The sequence below is a fragment of the Malurus melanocephalus genome, unplaced genomic scaffold (genome assembly GCF_030028575.1).
Source record: "Malurus melanocephalus ecotype Western Australia unplaced genomic scaffold, MMel_1.1 scaffold_602, whole genome shotgun sequence".
NCBI classification, from domain to species: Eukaryota; Metazoa; Chordata; class Aves; order Passeriformes; family Maluridae; genus Malurus; species Malurus melanocephalus.
The window spans coordinates 12,393-32,743 of record NW_026623834.1 but is presented as its reverse complement, the minus strand read 5'-3'; the positions used below and the strand labels follow the sequence as shown (position 1 = coordinate 32,743).

At 55.3% G+C, this 20,351-nt stretch overlaps 1 protein-coding gene across 1 annotated transcript in view; it reads right to left on the bottom strand.

The window, feature by feature from the left end:
- Positions 1-20,351, bottom strand: part of MYH7B (myosin heavy chain 7B) — a 28,023-nt gene that overhangs the window by 2,805 nt on the left and 4,867 nt on the right. The window contains exons 7-33 of the mRNA XM_057383018.1: positions 18,703-18,774; positions 18,189-18,281; positions 17,440-17,503; positions 17,251-17,349; positions 16,167-16,270; positions 15,219-15,357; positions 14,124-14,242; positions 13,213-13,362; positions 12,709-12,879; positions 11,907-12,086; positions 11,690-11,822; positions 11,182-11,258; positions 9,573-9,660; positions 8,731-8,848; positions 8,037-8,160; positions 7,526-7,662; positions 6,884-7,139; positions 6,128-6,370; positions 5,647-5,823; positions 5,149-5,294; positions 4,531-4,621; positions 3,411-3,800; positions 2,273-2,399; positions 1,897-2,015; positions 1,532-1,728; positions 901-1,250; positions 239-363 (exon numbers count right to left, since the gene is read on the bottom strand). Coding sequence (XP_057239001.1) covers positions 239-363; positions 901-1,250; positions 1,532-1,728; positions 1,897-2,015; positions 2,273-2,399; positions 3,411-3,800; positions 4,531-4,621; positions 5,149-5,294; positions 5,647-5,823; positions 6,128-6,370; positions 6,884-7,139; positions 7,526-7,662; positions 8,037-8,160; positions 8,731-8,848; positions 9,573-9,660; positions 11,182-11,258; positions 11,690-11,822; positions 11,907-12,086; positions 12,709-12,879; positions 13,213-13,362; positions 14,124-14,242; positions 15,219-15,357; positions 16,167-16,270; positions 17,251-17,349; positions 17,440-17,503; positions 18,189-18,281; positions 18,703-18,774 — 4,089 coding nt within the window. The remainder of the gene's footprint in view (positions 1-238; positions 364-900; positions 1,251-1,531; positions 1,729-1,896; positions 2,016-2,272; positions 2,400-3,410; positions 3,801-4,530; positions 4,622-5,148; positions 5,295-5,646; positions 5,824-6,127; positions 6,371-6,883; positions 7,140-7,525; positions 7,663-8,036; positions 8,161-8,730; positions 8,849-9,572; positions 9,661-11,181; positions 11,259-11,689; positions 11,823-11,906; positions 12,087-12,708; positions 12,880-13,212; positions 13,363-14,123; positions 14,243-15,218; positions 15,358-16,166; positions 16,271-17,250; positions 17,350-17,439; positions 17,504-18,188; positions 18,282-18,702; positions 18,775-20,351) is intronic.

Genomic DNA, 20,351 nt, shown 5'->3' with positions numbered 1-20,351 from the left:
GGAGGGGGGTCTCCCCAGCCCCCCACCCCAGCCTGGCCTTGTCCCCCAACCCCTTGCTGTGGGGCAGGGCAGCTGGAGCCATCCCAGTGCCTCAGGGGTTGCAGGACCCCCATGAATGGGGTTCCCAGGGGTTACAGCCTGGCTCAGGACTGTCACCCCCAGCAGCACCCAAGCTGAGCTGCAGGGTGGGCCAGCGGCTCCTGGGGGCAGCAGGAACATGTGGGAAACAAGGACTCACCTCAGCCTCCTCCAGAGCTGCCTGGATATCGTTCTTCTCACTCTCCAGCACTTTCTTCACCTTCTCCAGCTCATGGATGGTTTTGCCACCCAGACTGATCTGGTCAGTCAGATCAGCAATTTCCTCTGCCAGGGACAGAAGGAGTTTGGTCAGGAAGGTGGTGGGGCCAGCCCCACACAAGTGAGGTCCCCATCCCCCTGCCCGGGCTCAGTCGACATCCCTCAACCCCTTGGAGAGCAGCTGAGGCTGTGCTTGGGGACATTTCTGCAGTCTGGCAGAGCAGAGAGCATGGAAGAGGCATCAAGGAGCCAGGGAGACCTGTTTGTCCAAGAGTGACACTCACACAACAGCCATGGCGCTCAGCAGAAAATCATGGACCACGTGGGGACAGGAGCCACATGGGGACAGGAGCCATGTGGGGACAGGAGCCATGTGGGGACAGGAGCCACGGGGCTCTGCCTGTCATCCCAGAGTGTCCCCAGCAGGAGGGCAGGACACACCCTGGCATCTCCTCTCAGCTGCTCTCTGCTCCATCTCCAAGGGATGGGCAGAGCAGCAAGGTCCTCTCCTGGCCACAAGGGACCCAACCCCACATGCCCGAGCACAGGGCAGGAGCAGCACTCTGGGCACAGCCCAGGGGGAGCACCTGACYCCTGTCATACCCTGCAGGTTCTTGTTCTCCCTCTTGAGGGTCTCCAGGTTGTCCAGGGACTCCTCAAAGGCATTCTTGAGCTTGAAGAGCTCGGTGCTCAGGCTGCGYGACTCYTTCTGCGACGCCTCCAGCTCCACCTGGGTCTCCTCATATTTCTGCTTGCACTCGGCCAGGATCCTGTCGAAGTTGCGCTGCTTCTTGTCCAGGGCRGCACAGGCCGAGTTGGCGCGTTCCAGATCCACCGAGAGGTCCTCGATCTCGGTCTGCAGCCGGTGCTTGGTYTTCTCCAGCGAGGAGCACTTGGCGTGGGCGGCYTCCACRGCCTCCTCGGCCTCCTGCAGCCGTGTGGCCAGCTTCTTCCTGCCRATGGCACCGGGGTGAGCACCCTGCCCTGGTGGCACTCTGCCCCACAGCCTCATCCAGCTGTGCCAACCGGGTCTGGGAGAGCCCCTGCCCCRGTGCCACTCTGCCCCATGGCCTCAAATCCAGCTGTGCCACCCTGGGTCTGGGAGAGCCCCTGCCCCAGTGCCACCCCATCCCACAGCCCCAAATCCAGCTGTGCCACCCCGGGTGTGGGGGACCCCTATTGCTGAACAGAAAGTTGCCACCTGCAGGGAACCATCTCATGCCGTGGAACTCACTTGGCTTCCTCCAGCTCCTCAGTCCTCTGGATGGCGTCAGTCTCGTACTTGGTTCTCCACTGGGCCACCTCAGCATTGGCTTTGGACAAGTTCCTCTGGAGCTCGCTCTTGGCCTCCACCTCCTCCTCGTACTGCTCCCGCAGCAGGTCACAGTCGTGCCGGGACGCTTGCAGGGCGTGGGCCAGGGCGTTCTTGCTCTGAGGAAGGGAGAGCAGCAGCTGAGCCCGGGCTCCAGGACAGGGACTGTGGCACCAGGACCGAGAGGAGCAGCAGGGAACTGCTCTTCCCAGGTTAAGAGCTGTTCTTCCCAGGTTAAGAGCTGCCACAGCATCACTCAAAGATCAGCCACACCCTGGGAACCTCACCTTGGTCTCTTCCTCCAGCTGCCTCTTGAGCTCCTCCATGCTCTGTGTGAACGAGACCTTGCCACGGCTCAGCTGGTTGATGAAGGACTCCTTCTCCTCCAGCAGCCGACTAAGCTCTCCTGGGTTCAAACAGAGCCAGAACAGCTCCTTTAGGGCTGCAGGGCTGCAATCTGCACCAGCCCACCCTCCCCAGAGCCTGTGCCCTCCAGCTGTATCCCCACCCGGGCAAAGGGCCGTGGGCAGAGGTGCACTCAGCTAAAAGCAAAGGATGTCAGTGAGGAGCCTCTCCTGATGCACCACCATAGTTCCCTCCGTGGGAGGAGGAGGACAGAGCCCACCCCGACACCCCGAGCAGCCAGGTCAGGTCCCCACGCACCGTTCTCGGTCTGCAGCCGGCCCCGCTGGGCGTTCACGTCCGTCAGCTGTCGCTGCAGCTCGTCCACTTTGGCCTTGGCCTCGTTCAGCTGGTCCTCGTAGGTGCGGCACAGCTTCTCTGCRCTGGCCTGCAGGCACCAAGCACGGCCTGGCTGAGCCCAGCTCTGCTCACAGAGCTCGGTTCCCCCACCCCAGCACTCCCTGCCCCGCTCAGCACATCCTACGGGAACGCAGAGCAAACAGCAGGAGCCTGACAGAGCTCTCGTGCCTCTAAGCTGAGCTGTGAGCCAAACTCACAGGAAATGCCTTCCCAGAGCCTCCAGACTTGATGGGACAACAATATAATAATAGAATAACAATATATAATAACAACAATAATAAATATATAAAATATATAAATATATCTTATAATAATGTTAAATAATAGTAACAGTAGTAAATTTTAATAAATTATAGTAAATTTTAAGCTTCGGTCCCCAGTCTGCACTAAATAAAACTGCTTTCTGTCACTGCCTGACCCAGCAGCAGGGTTAGAATTCTACCCCACTGGAAACTCCAGACAAGGACCCCCAAACCCTGTTTGCTGCTCTTTTTGGGGGCTCTGCCAATGTTGGAGGTAAAAAACTCCAGCCTGGCAGAGTTTGCTGCTGAGGATCCCATCCCCAAACTCTTCAAAAGAAATAAATCTGAGGTAAATAATAAATAACTATTATAATAGTTGTTATTATTATTATTAATAATAACAATACTTTTTCTATCCTGTGGTGACACAGGGACAAACTGTGAGTCAAACAGGGACTTGGCCATGGCAAACAGCTATTTGAGACACCATCCCATGGTGTGCTGGGAAACTGGAGAACACCTGGGAGCTCAGAAGGAAACCCTCAGAGGTAGTTGTCTACCAGTTTAGCCACTCCAGCCCACCCTGTGAGCCTTCCATGAGCTTCTTCTCACCCTGCAGCCCTTTCCTGTGTGAGTTTGATKGTGCTCTGGCCTGGCTGTAACAGTGCAGGGAAATTTAGGATCCAGAGGAACCTCCAGCTGTCCCACTCATGACACGGATGTGTCAAGCACACTGCACCAGCTGCACTGACACCCACAGGAGAGACCAACCACCCCTATGGAGAACCAGCACCCACCTTGCTCTTGGTGATGTACTCRACGTTGGAGGACAGGTCGTCAATCTCCATCTTCATCTCGCTCTTCTCCTTCTCCAGCTTCTGCTTGACGCGCTGCAGGCTGTCGATCTGCTCGCCCAGCTCGGCCGCGCTGTCGGCGTGTTTCTTGCGCAGGGCGGCGGCCAGCGCCTCGTGCTGCAGGGTGGCCTCCTCCAGGTCCCTCCGCAGCTTCAGGAACTCGGCCTCGCGCTTCTTGCTCAGCTCCAGCTGCGTGGCCGTGCTGCCGCCCGCCTCCTCCAGCCGCTCGCTCAGCTCCTCCAGCTCCCGCGACACCTCCGCCCGCTGCTTCTCCACCTTGGCCCTGGCGGCTCGCTCAGCCTCCAGCTCCTCCTCCAGCTCCTCCACGCGCGCCTGCACACACACAGAAGGCTCTGAGCTCTGGGTGAAGCTGGGCATCTCTGCTCTCCACAGCAGAGCAGTGTCTCTGCTGCTGATGGGAAGCAAGAAGCCAGTGGTCTCGTGCTGTTTGGGGAGGCAGGTGGGCCTGGCGCTCCCTGGTARCATGTTTGGAGCTCCTGCTGTGCTCTGTCCCTGCCATCAGGGACAGGAACTATCCCACACTCCAAATCCTACTCAGGGACAGCCTTTGGGCTCTCCTGGAGATGTGACTCCAACCTCCTCTCTTGTTTCATTATCACTGGCCTATGACTCCCATCACCCACTTGCTGCTCCAGCCTGACCTTGGCTTTGGTCAGTGTGCTGACTTCTGGGCTTGTTTTCATGGGAACTTCCACAAGGGTGGGGACCTGTCTCTGACAGGGAGAAGCCTATCAGCGTCCTAAATTTGGATTTTCAGAGCTTGGGCACTGGACTAAAGGTTTTATTTTGGGCAGAGGATGTCCTGAAGCTGTTCCTCGGGCTGGTGCTAGTGTTCATCCCAATAGCTCATTCTTTAATTTTCAACCCACCATATTCTGGCAGAGGGCTTGGTTCCTGCTGCCCATGCCAGCTTTTCCCATCACTCCTTTTCCAAGGAGATACCCTTGTGCTCAGAGAGGCATTGACCCATGCTGATTCCCCAGTCCATCACATCTGGAAATTTCAGTCTCCCAGGCTGTGAGAAYAGTTCTTCCCACCATACCTGGACCTCCTTGATCTTCTTCTGCAGCTGGGCCTCCATCACTTGCCCATCTTCAATCCTTGAGTTCAGCTGACTCATTTCAAAGTCTTTCCTGCACAGACAGAAGCCAGAGCCTCTGGTCAGACAAACACTGTCCTGACAGRTCCTTCTGGCTCCTAAATTTCCCTGCACTGTAACACCCAGGCCAGAGGACAATCAAACCCACACCAGAAAGGGCTGCAGGGATGAGAAGAAGCTCATGGAAGGCTCACAGGGAGGGCTGGGCCAAACTGGCAGACAGCTGGCTCTCAGGGTTTCCTTCCAAGCTCCCAGGGTGTTTTCCAGCTCCCCAGTGAGAATGGGACATGACTAAAGTCTGCACTTGCAGATGGGGTCCCACAATGTGTTGGATCCTGTACCCCACAGACAGAGGAAGGTCTGTCATGCCCTGATCTGTGAGTCTGTCACAAGCTCCTCATCCTCTCTGCAAAGTGCACAGGGAAACCAAGCCCTCCTTGTGCCTGGGCTGGCCACAGAGCAGTGCCCAGGGCTACAGTCCAGCAGCCCTGCAGAGGCCACACATCTGCTGCATTTAGAGGGGCAGAGCAAGCCCAGAGCCCGGGCATGTGTCACACTCACTTCTTGAGCTTCTCATCCAGCTGCTGTTTGTCATTCTCCAGATCCATTACAGACTCTTGTGACAGCTTCAGGTCTCCTTCAAGCTTCCTCTTGGCTCTTTCCAGGTCCATGCGGACCTTCTTCTCTTGTTCAAGGGAGCTTTCCAGCTGGAGAACGAAGGGGGATGGGATAGGAGGGACAGGGCCCTCTGCAGCCCCACCCTAACCCGTGCCCACTGCTGTGGGAATTTCACCCAGCCCGGGGAGCCAGGGGTGTTTCCCAGCTGGTCTCCAGTCCCATTCCCTCAGCCCAGGACTGCTCTCCATGAGCTGCCCCAGATCACATCTTGTTTCAGGGCAGTTTGTCWATCRCGTTATTCAACAATTAAATAYTGGCCATATTAAAGAGGGATCTGGGAACTATCCCACRCTCCAAATCCCACTCAGGGACAGCCTTTGGGCTCTCCTGGARATGYGACTCAAACCTCTTTTGCTTCATTGTCACTGGCCTATGACTCACATCATCCACTTGCTGCTCCAGCTTGACCTTGGCCTTGGTCAGTGTGTTGACCTTGTCTTCCTCAGCCTGCAGGTCATCCAGGGCYTGCTGGTGGGCCTCTTGCAGGGCTTTCTTCTCCTTTGTCAGCTTGGCAATGATCTCATCCAGAGCAGCCATCTCCTCAATCAGGTTTTTAACCTAGATCAGCGAGGCCAAAAATAGAGAGCATCTTCTCAGAGGGAGGGGGTGCAAAGCTCCTCCAGCCAGACCTTGAAAGTCCATCCAAGGGCCAGCTCAGCACCCCACCAGCAGCCAGCCCCTGTCCCCTTGGCCAGGCTGGCCCCACCAGTGGGTGTTCCATGCCCCATATCAGTTGCCACAGCCCAGAACCATTTGCCCCCACCCCTCTGCCCTGTGCCACGTCCCCCACCCCAGGAGCCTTGTCCCAGCCATTTCCCTGGTGTCCCCACAAGCACTGAGGCCCTGCAGGGAGGTCGCTCACCTTGTTCTCCGTGGCRTGTTTCTCCTTCTCCACCTTGGCCAGGGTGATCTCCAGGTCATCAATGTCCTTCTTCAGCTCTGCACACTCATCCTCCAGCTTGCGTTTCTTGGCGGTGAGCTCCGAGTTCATCTCCTCCTCATCCTCCACACGCTCCATCAGCTCCTTCACCTTGGCTTCCAGCTGGATCTTGGACTTGATGAGCAGGTCACAGCGTTCCTCTGCATCTGCCAGGTTGTCTTGCTCCTGGGAGAGGCACAGGAGAGCCAGCACTCACTCCCCGCCCCAGGACTCTGCTCTCAGCCCTGCTGTCCTGGCCCAGAGCTGAAGCTCTCCCTGTGGAAGGGCAGAGCAAACCCCAGGTGCTCAGGGGTACAAAAAATACAGCTCCAGTCACTGCCCGTTATCGAGGTTCACAGGACAATCATTCACACTGACCGTGGCCAAAGAGCAGCTCCATCTTTCCACAGGAAGGAAAGAAAACATGGCACAAAATTTGGCAAGCCAGCACCACCATCCCTCCCACCCCCTTGTAAGGTGAACACCCTTTCCAGTGCCAGGGGATCACAAATCCCTGTGACAGCCCCAGGATGTGACAGTATTTCAGCTCTCACAGCCTTAGGTTGTATTTCAGACAGATTGTGGCAATGAGGGAGAGCCACCCAAAGCTGAAGGAGGGATCTGGGACACTCTGCTCCTTCTTCCACCCATGGACCCTGCACGGGTTTTACACTTCCAGACAGAGGGTGAGGCACTCACTGCCTGCAGCTGGAGAGCCAGGTCGTTCTTCTCCTGGATCATGGACACCTGYTTCTCTTCCAGCTCCTTCCTCTTAGCCTCAGACTTCTCCAGAGCCTCCTTCATCTTCTGGAATTCCTCCTTCAGGCTGGACATTTCCTTCTCAGTCTGAGCAGACTTGAGCAGAGGCTTGATCTTGAAGAACAGCTTCATCCAGGACCAGTTCTTGACAGCGTTGAAGGCCCGGATGTTCCACTGGATGGTGTAGAGGGCTTCCCTGGGGGAATACGAGCACAGCATGGTCAGGGGTGTGCATTCCTCACCACTCATCCTGGCTTCTACAGGCCTGGACAYGGCTCCTGACACCATTCAGAATGGTGAGTGAATGGCACACGGTCTGCACACCGTACTGGCCCTGCTGGGATGGGTGGGGTGGCCTGGATTGCAGGTCTCTTCACTCCCTCTGAATCTCCCAGCAGAATCCAGAGTCTCCCCACACCCAGATCCTCCCTGCCAGGGCCATGCCAGAGCTCTTCCAGGCCTGCCCCCACCCCTCAGGACCAACCACTGCYGTGCACAGGCAATCCCCACAGGCCAAACCCACTGCCATGTGCAGAAGGGACAAGCAGACACAAAATTTTGCCTTTCCCCCCACAACTCTACCTCCTGCTGATGATCTTCTGATACTCCACACGCATCAGGTACCCGCGGATCCTGGCCTGCAGCATSGTCAGCACCTTGGCCAGACGCTCATCTCGCATCTCCTCCAGCAAGCCCAGCAAACCCGCCTTGAAAAACACCTGTGGGCAAGGGAATGGGGTCACCAGCAGAAGGGCAGAGGGCTCAGGGGTACCCCAGCCTGCCAGGGAGCCCTGGAGGTGCACACACACACGGCACAGGCACAGGGAAACTCATCCCCTGCCCTGAGCTCATTGTGCTCCCCAGCAGGGACGAGCTGCTGTGATGGGTGGGATGAGGTCAGGCAGCAATGACCACTCAGGGCTGGTTTTTCTCTTCCCAACCAGCATTTCCCTCTGCCCTCCCGAGTCTCTCAAGGGCCACACACACCCTGCAGAGTGCAGGGCTGCAGCGGGACTGTGGCCAGGCAGGACAGGCACAGAGAACAACAGGAGGGACAATTCCTCCCTCCCAAGGACCGGCTGCCTGCTCTCACCTTTGTGTGACCGAACTTGTACTGGGCACGGTCCAGCTCCAGGGAGCTCAGCAGCTTCTCCGTGGCCTTCCTGCTGTCCACAAACTTGTCTTCTGGGATGGCTGCTGGGTTGAGGATACGATATCTGCAGGGACACAGCAGAGGGAGGCCATGCAATGGATCTGCAGCACCATCATCATCCCAGAGCCTCAGTCACGCCAGGTCCCGCTGGAGCCATGTGGCTGCACCGCTGCCTGGAGCTGTGTGTGAACCAGCTGCTCCAGGGCACAGGGGTGCAGGCACTGGGGAGCCCTGACAGATTTCAGTCCCTGAACATCAGGGACACTGTGCAAGGAGGCCACTGGCCTCACCATGCCTGGTCAGGCCCAAGTGAAGCAGCATAAATGGGACCAGCTGGAGAATATTAAGGATCCATCCAAGGGCAGAGAGAAATCCCAGCCAGGATCAAGGGCCTGAGCCTCACAACCATCTCCCTGCACCAGCYCTGCATTCAGCACCTCAGACATCAGAGCTCATCACAAACTCTCCGTGCCTGGCACCCCAGAGCCAGCAGCAGCGCTATCCCAAACTGGACAGGCACTGGGGGGATGTGGGGGCTCACACCAGTGCTGCACCAGCTGGGGAGCAGGCTGGAGCCAGGACAAGCCTGTCTGCCCTGGAAACACGTGCTGGGCGAGGAGGATGAGGGCATTACCGCTGCTTGAAGTCAGCGTAGAGGATCCTGTTGGGGAATCCTTTCCGGCAGATGCGGATCCCTTCCAGGACACCGTTACAGCGCAGCTGGTGCAGCACCAGGAAGGAATCCATGGCTCCTGGGGGTGAGCACAGACACAGAGCAGACTGTCAGCCCAAAAAAACAGAGGAAATGGAGCTGCAGCCCGGGTCTGAACCCGGAGAACATCCTGTGGTTTGGACATGGGGGTTAGCCCATCCTGTAGGTCTGTGCTGAGCACCAGTGCTGCAGCCTCTGATGCAGGAATTCAGCCTGAAGGACTCACTCTGCCTGCTGTTACACAAGTGCCAGTCTGCACAGATGAAATGGGAGCCTGGCAAAGCTCCTTCTCCCCAGCAGAGACTGGCCTGGGTCGCAGGAGTTCCCACACTGAGATGGGGTCAGTGGCAACATGAAGAGAGTTGGGGAGAAGGTGGGAGCAAGAATCCCTGCCAGCTCCCATGTGTGTCTGTCTCCAAGGGCACTCAGCCCCCCATCCCCAAAGGTGAAGCCCAGTTAAAGTGAGCCCTTGTACCCAGGCACAGTGCTGCCATCTCATCCTCAGCAACCTGCTCAAGGGACCTTTGGCAGACTGGGACACAAATTCTGATTTTTCTTGGAGCACCAAATCGGTACAGAGATGCTGGGCCAGGCCAGATAATGCCCTGGCATCTGTTTTTACACACTCTACCTACTGCTGCCATATCAATTTACCAGCTGATATGATTGTGGCTGTCAGACTGGTGAGTGCTTTGGGAACTACTCCCAAGCAGGCTGCTGCCATCTGCCTTGGAGCTGCTTCTGAGGCCCACCACTCGCCATACCTGGGGTCTTGGTCTYGTTGGGGATGATGCAGCGGACAAAGTGGGGCTGGGTGGAGCGCAGGTTGGTCATCAGCTTGTTGAGATTCTCCTGCAGGGCACACACAGCAGGTGAGGGGACAGCTCTGCTCCCCTATAACACTTCTCTTTGTCTCCAGMCCCTTTTCCCCACAGGCAGGGAGGGAGAAACCCTGAGAGCCCCTTATGGCACGAGAAAAGGGAAATTTTCTCCTGCTGTGCTGCCAACAGGACATTCCCAGCCCTGGGACAGGATCAGAGTTCCTGGGCTGGCAGAGAGGCCAAGTGGCACCTGCAGGTTCTGCTGTGCCAGAGAGGAGCCAGACGGTTCCCAAGTGTTTGYAGGTGAAGTTTTGCTGCAGAGGAGAGCCACGAACACAGGACTGAGCATATTCCTGTGCTCAGCACCCTGCAGTTCCAGGGCTGTGTCCACACTGGCTGCAGGCAGAGAATRTCAGGAAATGCAGGATTTCCCTGCACCTCCACAGTGCTTCATCCCGAGGGCCCTGCTGATCCAGACTCTGCCTCCTTTTGTGTCCAAGGCACAGCTCTGCCTTTCCTTGTGGCWAAGGCATTTCCAGCCTTGATCCTTCCAGCTGCCTTCCCTGCCCATACAGGCTCAGCCTGCCCAGGACCAGCTCAGGGAAGGGAACACCTTCCCACAGCTCCCCATCACTGTGGGGAAACTCCTCACCACAGACACCTCTCCCCAAGGTCTGTGACTTGTCCACAATGAAGAAAGTCACACTTTTCCCTCAACAAGGGCTGTGCCACAGAGCTGCCCTCTCCAAGCATCCTGTCACAGAGTCACAGAATATCCTGAGTTGAGAGGGACCCACAAGGATCATCCAGCCCAGCTCCTGGTCCTGCACAGGACACTCCAATAAATCCACTGTGACCCTGRGAGCATWGYCCAAAYGCTCCTGGAGCCATGGCARCCTCAGGGCCRTGCCCATTGYCCTCTCACAAGGCTGYCAYGGCAGGACACATCCCCCTGTGCTGSTTTCCAGTGAGCTGAGCYCTGGGTTGGACAGATAACTCCTGTGGTGARTGTGGGATGGAGGTGTGTGCCATCCTGAGCTGTGATTCAGGTCAGATCACCCCCAGGACAGGGAGCTGCCTGCTCAGAGACCTGCCAGATCCTCCTCCATGTTCTTCTGCCCAAAGGCTGTCCTTCCCGCTGACCAGAACGAGGAGAGAAGYAGCACAGACTTAAAGTGATGTTCATGTAATTAATTATCTAAACATCACTACAAGTCTTAACTGCTGCTCTCCCAGAGGCGGAGGAGCTGCTGCAAGCATCAGATGGGCAGGAGCAGCACGAGCCCAGCTCCAAGGGAGCTTTCCCAGCCTGGAGCTTCGTGTCCTGCCCTCGGAGCACAAGGACAGGGCTGGGACCCTGCCAGGCACAGGCCTCTTGCTCAGGGATGGGAGGGAATTGGGGCGTTTTCCCTAGTGGTGATCCTTCAGGAGCTCTGCAGGTCCTTCCCCAGGAGGTGCAAGGAGCCAAGAGCCTTGGCAGGGCAGTGGGGCTCCCAGTGGGACCCTCAGAGTGTGTTTCCCTCATGGCCCTGGATGAGGGGCAGGCTCTCACCTTGTGGAGCTGCGACACCGTTTGGAAAGAAGCTGCCTTTTTACGCTTCTCCTTGGCRCCTGGCTTGTGAGGTTCCTCTGTTGGAGTGAAATATTCATTACTTACATCAGCAAAACATCTGCTTGGTTTGGAGATGGACATTTTCCCCGGTTTTGGGGGGGCTCAGGAACACCCCCAAATACCCCCAAAATTTCCACAGCCCTCGCTGTCTGTAATGCAGAGGTGATTTTGCAAAACCATCCCCCACAGCACCCAGCTCTGGGTGTTCCTCCTCAGTTCCTGACAAAAGGAACCACTTCACACACCCCAGAGTCACAAGGCCACCATGACACCCCCACAGCCCCACACAAACCCTTCAACCAGCACCCACCCACAYAGGATTTTGGGGATCAATGTGGGTTTTCCCTTTGCCCGGGCTGCCAGGGACAGGGATGCTGAACCGACAGCTGGGCACAGAGGAGAGGAGGGGAGAGAGAGAGGTGAAAACAGGGCTGAGGGTGTTCCTCACCCGAAGCAGAGCCCACATAGTTCTCATAAAGGGAGGCCAGGAGCTTGTTCTGGGATTTYTGGAAGACGGACACCACTGTCTCGTTCAGGGGGTCCTTGTTCTTGTCCAGCCAGCCCACGATGTTGTAGGGCACCTGTCCCCAGGGAGGARAGGTCAGGACAGCCCTGTGCCCATGGGGGGAAGGTGTGGGTACTGGGAAGGGCTGTCAGGCACGTACCACACCAGCATAGTGCACCACCTCGAAGTGCGCCTCGTATCGCCGCTTCTTGTCCGGCCGTGGTTTCTGGAAGTTGGGCGACTTCCCGATGTGGTTGTCGTAGAGCTTGGATTTGAAGGTCATGTCAGAGGCCTTGGGGAACATGCACTCCTCCTCCAGGATGGACAAGATGCCCATAGGCTGCAGGGACAAGGGGGGATGAAGAGGACTGAGCTCAGTGTGGCCGTGCCCCATCCCAAAACAGGGAATTATTTGTGCCACTGATGGGGAGATCCCATCCTCATCCAGGTGCAAAACTTTGGCCATGGGACTGGCCAGGCCTGCAAGATGTGGGAGGTCCATGGTGCAAGACATTGTCCAGGTCCAACAGATTGYTGAGAAGGGGAAACCCTCTCTAGGATTGCTCCTTTCCCCAAAAAAAACCAAAAAAGAGTGAGTTTCCTTTATGCAATGGTAGAAATAYTTTCTACAGACTGCTCTGAATCATCAAGTGCTCAAGTAAGAGGCACTGAGGGCCTGCAAGTGGGTAAGGAAAAAGAGGTAGAGATCATTGTTCTCTGGAGGACAAGGCTGCACCAGGTTTTGTTGGTGGGTAGGAACAGAATTTTCATGTTTTCATGAAGTCAAAATTTGTGTCAGAAAGGTCTTGGTGGGCTGGAGCTCTGAGCTGTAAGTGTGTGGGAAATGATTTTGGGCACTTGCCGCTGACTGGAGAGGAAATAATTTAATTTTGGTATCAGAGCTCCTCTCACTGTTCCAGCCTTTGCAAACCAACCATTCCTRTGCCCAGATCACACTCTACCTTCTCAATCAGGTCGATGCAGGCCTGCAGGTCCAGGCCAAAGTCAATGAAGACCCATTCGATGCCTTCCTTCTTGTACTCTTCCTGCTCCAGGACAAACATGTGGTGGTTGAAGAACTGCTGCAGTTTCTCGTTGGTGAAGTTGATGCACAGCTGTTCAAAGCTGTTGAACTGCAAGAACAAAGCAGGTCTGAGCCCRAAGGAGCTCCTGATGTGAAAGGATTCATTCCTGAGCTCTGTCTGGGTGTGAAAGGGGATCCCTGCCCAGCTCAGCTGTGTTGCTACCAGAGCAGGCAGCCAGGAATCACCAGAAATGTGCCCACAGCAATGTCAAATCATTCCTTGTGAGCTGCCTGTTTGCTCCAGACACATTAATTCAGACAAGAGCTCATTTTCTCATCAAAGCAAGCAGTTCCCTCAAGGAGACAGAGCTCCCAAACACCAGGGGACCAAGTTGTCCCTACAAATCCCCAGAAACCCACTGCAGGGTCCGGCAGAACTCACATCAAAGATCTCGAAGCCTGCAATGTCCAGCACCCCGATGAAGAACTGCCTGGCCAGCTTGGTGTCCAGGGTCCTGTTGATGCGGGTCACCAGCCACTTGAACATGCGATCGTAGGTGGCTTTGGCCAGGGCCCCCACAGCGTACAGCACCTGCCAGGACAAACCCCAGAGCTCTCCATGAGCTGCTCCCTGCTCCTGCAGGAGCCAGAGGCTGAGACAGCTCCTCCTGGCACACCAAGGATGCACAGACAGACCCAAGGAGATCATGGTTACTGTATAAGCTCCAAAATCAGTTTTCACGTTTATCATGAGTGTGTTCCTGACTACCCGGCCTATCTTGCCTCCAAGGTTTTAGGAAGTAAATTCAMTGTAAAATGGTATTTTCAGAAGCCTTGTGCCTGGCAGGAGCCCACAGCCCACCTTGGTAACACACCAGCTGCTGAGGTCCTCTAGAATTGTACTCAAGGACTGGCTTGCACTGTTCAGGCCAGGTCTGGGCTCCTCACTGGGGTGTGTCTGGAATCTGAGCAGATAAATTCTTGGTGCATTTGAGTCTCCCACAGAATCAATTCAGATGAGTGTTCAGATGAGTTTTCTACTTTTCAGGGCTGAGCTCTTCACAGGAGTGTGACTGAAGCACATCCACAGTGGAATCCCTCCTCTGGCTGAAACTCCCCACGTTTCAAAGACACTGCACTGAATCTCCAGCCTTGATCGATGTGCAGAGCCATCAGCCAGCCCTGCCACCCATCCTCTCTGCTGCTAAAAGCTGTGGCTACACCTTCCCCTGCTGCTCCAGAGCCTCCTCCTACACCAAGAGAGTGAACTGAAGCCCCAGTGGGTGATGGGCCTGAGCAGGCAGACCCCAGTGTGAGCAGGGGACACGTGTCCTGCTGTCCTGTCACACTCACCTGCTCCACGTTCTGACCCTTGGTCACGTACTCGTTGCCCACTTTGACACGAGGGTGGAGCAGCCCCTTGATGAGGTCAGCTGAGCTGATCCCCATGAGATAGGCAGCCTTGTCAGCACCTGGAAAGCAGCACAAAGGCATGAGGAACCAGCAGGACAGTATGGAAAGGCAGAAAGGAACCAAAATAAATAATGACCAGCTCTTATGATGATCAGTGCTAACTACACTAGTTTTCCCACCTGCTCCAGGGTCTCCTCCAGTATCTGATGTGATTTCCCATCTTGGATAGAGTATGATGCTTTAAAGTCTAACCTCCTGCCTGAGAAGTTACTGTTTGGACACTGCTGCACCTTATCAAGTGCTTGTCAGGTTTGTGTCATCTTGATTTGGGATTCTCTGTGCATTTTCCAGTATAAATTTCAATTTGCATGCAGTGAGTTTGAACTGACCAGAAGAGGTGATTGTCTCTCATAAACTCCTAAGAGCAGATTGYAGTGAGAAAATCACCTTTGTAGGGAAATTACTGCCAAAACAAAACTTTCGTTATTTAATTACCAGGGAGCAGCTAAMTCCTGTGCTGCCATTCCTGAGACAAAGAGAACTTTTCCTTCATAAATGTTAACATGCCCAGGCCTGATCCAGGTAGTCATTTCTGCTGSATCCCTGCTGAAAACTTGGCATTGCTAGAGCTCCCCCTTCTCACCCTTCCACCTGCTGGGAAGTCTCCCTCACCCTTCACATTTGCTCTGCAGCCTGTGTGTGTCCTAACTGCTCTTCAGCAGGCTGTGAGCTGAGCAGCTCCTGCTCATCCTCTGTGATTCTCATCCTTGGAATTCTGCAAAGTGCAAGAGATGAAGGGCAGGAGGAGATRAAGCCCAGCTGGGGTGTGACACCCTGAGATGCTGCTGAGGCAAGTCTGCTGCAAATGAGACCACCTTGCAGAGAGACAGTCCTAAATAATCCTGCTCAGGGCCAAGCCCTTTGAGCACCTCCAGCAGGGCCTCAGGCAGCATGGGTGCTTGGGACCAGGGTCACTGACCTCCACCCAGGCTGTCCTTACAGGACCTTGAGTGTCCAGCCCAGAGCCCCACTCACTTTCAGTGCCATCAGCCTCTGCCTGCTCCTCCCGCTGCTTCTGCTTGAACTTCATGTTCCCAAAGTGCATGATGGCCCCCACTATTTTATAGGAGCCGTATTTCTCGTCGTTGCTGAAGCCCAGGATGTCCATGGCGTGCTGAGAAGACACAAAGCAGTGGAGATGGAGCAAATCCACCATGCTGAGGGGGTGCTGAGCCCTCCTCCCTCCCTCTCCTAAGGTGCTCTCCCTGTCCTGGGGCTGGGCAGGGCGCTCTGTCTGCTGGGCACCAACCAAGAAATTCTGTCCATGGGGTTTGAATGTGACTCCAGCTCCCACAAGACCTATTTGAAAGCMAAAGGACTTGCCCAGCATCCATAAGGAGGAGGTTTTCCAAGCTGAGGTCTCAAGGGGAGACCTGATTGATCACYACAACTCTCTGACAGGAGGGTGCAGCCAGGGTAGGGTCAGACTCTGCTCTCAGGGAACAAGAGACAGGACAAGAGGAAATGGCTTAAAGTTGTGCCAGGGGAGGCTCAGATTGGAAATCAGGAAGGATTTCTTCACTGAAAGGRTGGTCAGGCCTTGCCCAGGGAGKTTTGGAGTCTCCATCCCTGGAGGTGTCCAAGGAAGGCCTGGATGTGGCACTCAGTGCCCTGGGCTGGGGACAAGGTGGGGATCTTGGGGATCTTTTCCAAATTAAATGATTCTGTGATCTTCTTTCTCATGGGCACTGTGGGAAGTGCTCATGTGTTCCAGGCCCTTCCTGATGCAGGGAATTACTCTCCCTTCCCTGCCTGGATGAGGCTACTGGTAGAGATCAGAGTCCTGTGGGCTCACAACAACCACCAACAAACCAGAGGGAATTCCCAACTGATGTGGAGAGGGACACCCAGAGAGGCAGGACACATCCCCAGAGCTGCAGAGGAAGGCTGTGCCCTCCCSAGGCCCCTGGGCCGTGCACCTACATCGGTGGCCATGAGCTCCTCGCCGTCATCCAGGTTGTCCACAGTTGTCACCCCCTGGGAGCAGAAGTGGTAGTCATAGGGGTTGAGGGACAGCAGCAGCATATCTGTAAAGGGGTGACATGCACAGGGTGAGGCCAGGCCRGTGGGGACATCCCTGGACAAAGGGACAGCCCTGGACACACAGACACAGCAGGGAGGCTTCACCAGCCTCAACTAGAGGGCACCAGCTGGGAGGAACAGCCTTGTCCAGCACAGGGAGGTCCTCAGATGGGTCCCACCTCTCCTGAGCTTGCCTCCTGCTTGCTATCTTGGGACATGGCCTGGCTGCAGACTGATTTAGAAGTGGCCACCRTGCCCTTGTGACTCCAGATAAGATTACTGCTCTCCCAGATCTGCCTAATAAGGTACTGCTCAGCACCAAGCTCGGGAGCCCTGAGCCAAGAGCTGACCACCCCAGGGGCAGTGCCAGCCATCCTTTAGCATGGGGAAAGGCTTCCTGAGCTAATGTAGCACCAGGAGGCTGCTCAGAGCTGCCCCAGCACAAACTCAGCTCAGCTGGGGCTGTCCTGGGGCTCACATCCACCCCAGGGCCCTGAGAGAGGTGCAGCRGGTTCCAAGCTCACCAGAAGCAGGTCATCTCACTAGGGAGGCTGAAGGAGCCCAGAGGAAGCTGTAAAACACTTCACCCTACCCAAAAATGAATAAATGTCCAGCCTGCTGAGGTCAGGGCTGCACCCATCACACCACCAGGACTCTGTGCAAGGCAGCTTGGCAAAGCACATTCCCACCTTGCACACAGACCCTGAGTGACCCCACTCCTACACAGGGCAGCAAGGGCTTTACTCTGGMCTCTCATCCTGGGAGGATAATGGAGGCTGGGCCAGATGACCTCTTGAGATCCCTCCACCTTGAATTACCCACCAATCYAGGATCCTGCACAGCTGGCAAAGCATTCAAGGGCAGAACCTGCACGGTCAGCAGGATTTGCTTGTTCCTGTGGACCCCAAAGCTGACCACAGAGCTGTGTGGGGCCGCATCCAGGCCATCCTGCCATCAGGGCTGTCTGCACCTTCGGCTGCCTTACCTTGCAGYTCTGGTTTCTTCCCAGAGAGGATCTGGTAGAAGATGTGGTAGCTTCGCTCTTTGGGCTGCTGGAAAATCACTCTGGATTTTTCCAGAAGGTCTGGAATGAAATAGGGCAGAGGGGTCAGAGGAGGCTTGTTCCTTCCTGGGGTTGAGCCCAAAAAGTGGGATGGGTTCTCTCCCCACTCACAGATGTCGATGTCTGCAGAGGCCAATTTCCCAGAGGGACCAAAGTGGATGCGGATGAATTTGCCCTGTAAACACACACGGAAGGTGAGTGCTGGTCTTGGCTACAGTTATGATCAGCCCCTAGAAACTGAGTTAATTTCTCATTTCTTGGGCTTCTGCAAATACCAGGCAGGTCACTGGGCTCTGCAAAAGGGTGAAGTTCTCTGGTTTGTAACATGGAGAGGCTCAGAYAGCATTGCCCAAGGGTTTAAACACCAGGCAAGCAGAAATTCCACTGACAGCAGATAAACCCCTGTCCCCAGGCCTGTTCTCACCCCTGAGCACTTCTGCAAGGCCCTGTGACACTGAGGCTGCCCACAGCCCCTGCTCTGTGGGTTCAGGGTTTTTTCCAGCTGTGCCTCCAAGGCACAGGAGCTCTGCAACCACAGCATAGCCAGGCTGGGGGAAGCAAAAATGATGCTGCTCCCTGGAAGGGACACTTCTGTCTGTCCCAGAGCCTCCAGGCTGTGCTCACTGTCCCTGACAGCTTTGGTCCTGCCAGGGATGTGTCTCCAGCCACAGCCTGTGATACCAGGGCCAYCCTTTACTGATGCAGCCACAAAAACTTGGCCCTGGCAGTCCAGTCCCACCAGGAAGCAGATCCAGCTCCCTGCCACGTCCTTTGGCTCCACTGCACAAACCCTCAGTGCCACCAGCCCTGCACCCAGCCCACGCAAACACCCACAGCTCCCTGCCCCCTGAAGTGCTTACAAAACGTGAGGAGTTGTCATTTCTTATGGTTTTGGCRTTGCCAAAAGCTTCCATGGCTGGGTTGGCCTCGATGATTTGATCTTCGAGGGTGCCCTGGAAAACAAAACCAAASGAAGTGTYAGCTCCCACCCAGCCAGAGGGGATCTGTAACCGAGAGCACGGAGCAGTGCCAGGGGCTCCTTGCTGCACTCCTGAGCTGTYCTGCTGCACTCCTGAGGCATCTCCTTGTGTCCCCAGGCAGTGCACCTTAGCTTAGGGATCAGCAGAGCTGGGTTTTCAGCTCTCTGTGGGCTTCTCCTTGCCTAAACTGTCCCCTCTGCACACAGCTCTCCTCACCCCCTTTCAGAAGAGCTACAATGTGCAAACCAAGAGCATGCTCATGCTGTCACCACAACAGCCTGAATCATTTCAGGCTCTGAGTCCATCAGGCATCTTCTCTTCCACCAAACCAAAAGCTTGGATGGTTCACATGAACAGCATAATGCAAAACAAGAGGTCCAGAAACCAACAAAACACACAGCAGGGTCCCAGAGTGATGGGAATGTGCCTCAGGTCCCAGCTGGTGTGACCTGCTGGGCACGCTGGGCTCTCCTGAGCAAGCCTTGAGATCAATCCTCTCCCAACCTTGTTTTCCCATGTGTTTTGCTGTTCAAAGATAAAGAGAGCCTCCATCCAATAAAGGTAAAGCAGGACAAGGGTTTGAGGAGAGGAGCAAGAGGCTGGTGCCAAACCCACAAGGACAGTGGGGTTTAACACCAGCAGCAGAATTTGGCACCTGCAAGATTTTGCATGAGAGCTTTTGCCCATGCTCTGACACATTGCAATCCACAGGGCTTCTCTTGGGTGGGAAACACCAGCTCTGGGCTCTGCCCACCCAGAGCCACCCTCTCTTTCCAATGCTGGAACCACAACTGCTCCCCACCTCTGCAGCTCCGGGCATGTGAAGGGTGAAAGAGGCAGGGAGCAGCTGTGAATCAGTTACCAACAATCTCCTGAGCATCCTCTGATCTCTCATCTCCAAATTCAGCCTGACCTAAAATTACCTGGCCTGGGAGATTCAGTGAGGGCAGCCTCAAGACCCTGAGATTCAGTCCCTGAGCTGTCTCACCTGAAGTTTGTCCAAGTGCTCACTCAGGTGATGATAATCATSCCCCACCCAAGGGTGTGCACCAGCTAAAGGCAAAGAGAAATCAAAGCCCAAGGATGTGTGACTGAGTCCTCAGGGTGCTGGGAGCCCCAGGGGCCAAACCTTTGCTGGGTTTGGTCCGAGCTCAGCAAACACCTCAGAAATGATATCCAGAGAAGGACAYTGGGGTGGGCTGAGCCAGTCTGGGGTTTTGCAGAGGGTGGCAAGTCCAGGCACCAACAGGGCACTGGGCTGCAGCCCCAGCACAGGGTTGCCTGTGGCAAACAGGGGCTTCTCCTGCCCCCAGCACCACCACCCTCAGCTGGGCTTGGGGGCTCAGCAGGATCTTCACAGAGTGGAGGCTTCAGCTCACCTTCACCACCCCTGACAAACACTGGTTAGAAGTGAGTGTTTGAAGAGTAATGACCCCTTGAAAGAGAAGCTGGAGCCAGAAAGGCAGAGAGACACCAAGAGATGAAACAGCAAATYTTCCAGCTATGGGAAGGTGGGAGATACAGAGCCAAGAGGAGAACTAAACACTGCCCAGGTTTGGGCACCCAAAGTAGATGGCCCACACATCACCCTGTCAAAAATCTGTGCTGCAGCAGAGCTCTGTCCTCAGCATTTAGGAGTCCACAACACTTACCCCAGTTTTAGTGGCAAGAGCTGCCTAGAGAAAGGAGAGAAAATTGTCTTTAGAAATCCAGAAAAACCAGGCAAGAACCACAAGAAGCATGGTCAGAAAAGCAGGGCATGACCATTTAGTGCCAAAAAAAGTCCAAGAAAAAAAAAACAAAAAAAATGGGAGGATTAAACTTTATAGGGGAGGCCAAAAAGTTGTTAAATAGATTAGCTCAAGAAAGTAAAGAAACGCATCAAAAAGCAAGAACAGTTAAATTCAGACTCAAAGAAGAAGAAAGAAAATGATGCTGAGGTATTGCTTGTCTGATACCTAAAGCATCCAGTTTGCTTCCACAAGGGAAAAACAGGCTGGAGCCTCAAAGTATCCAGAAGAACTAAGCAATCACAGGGGCAGC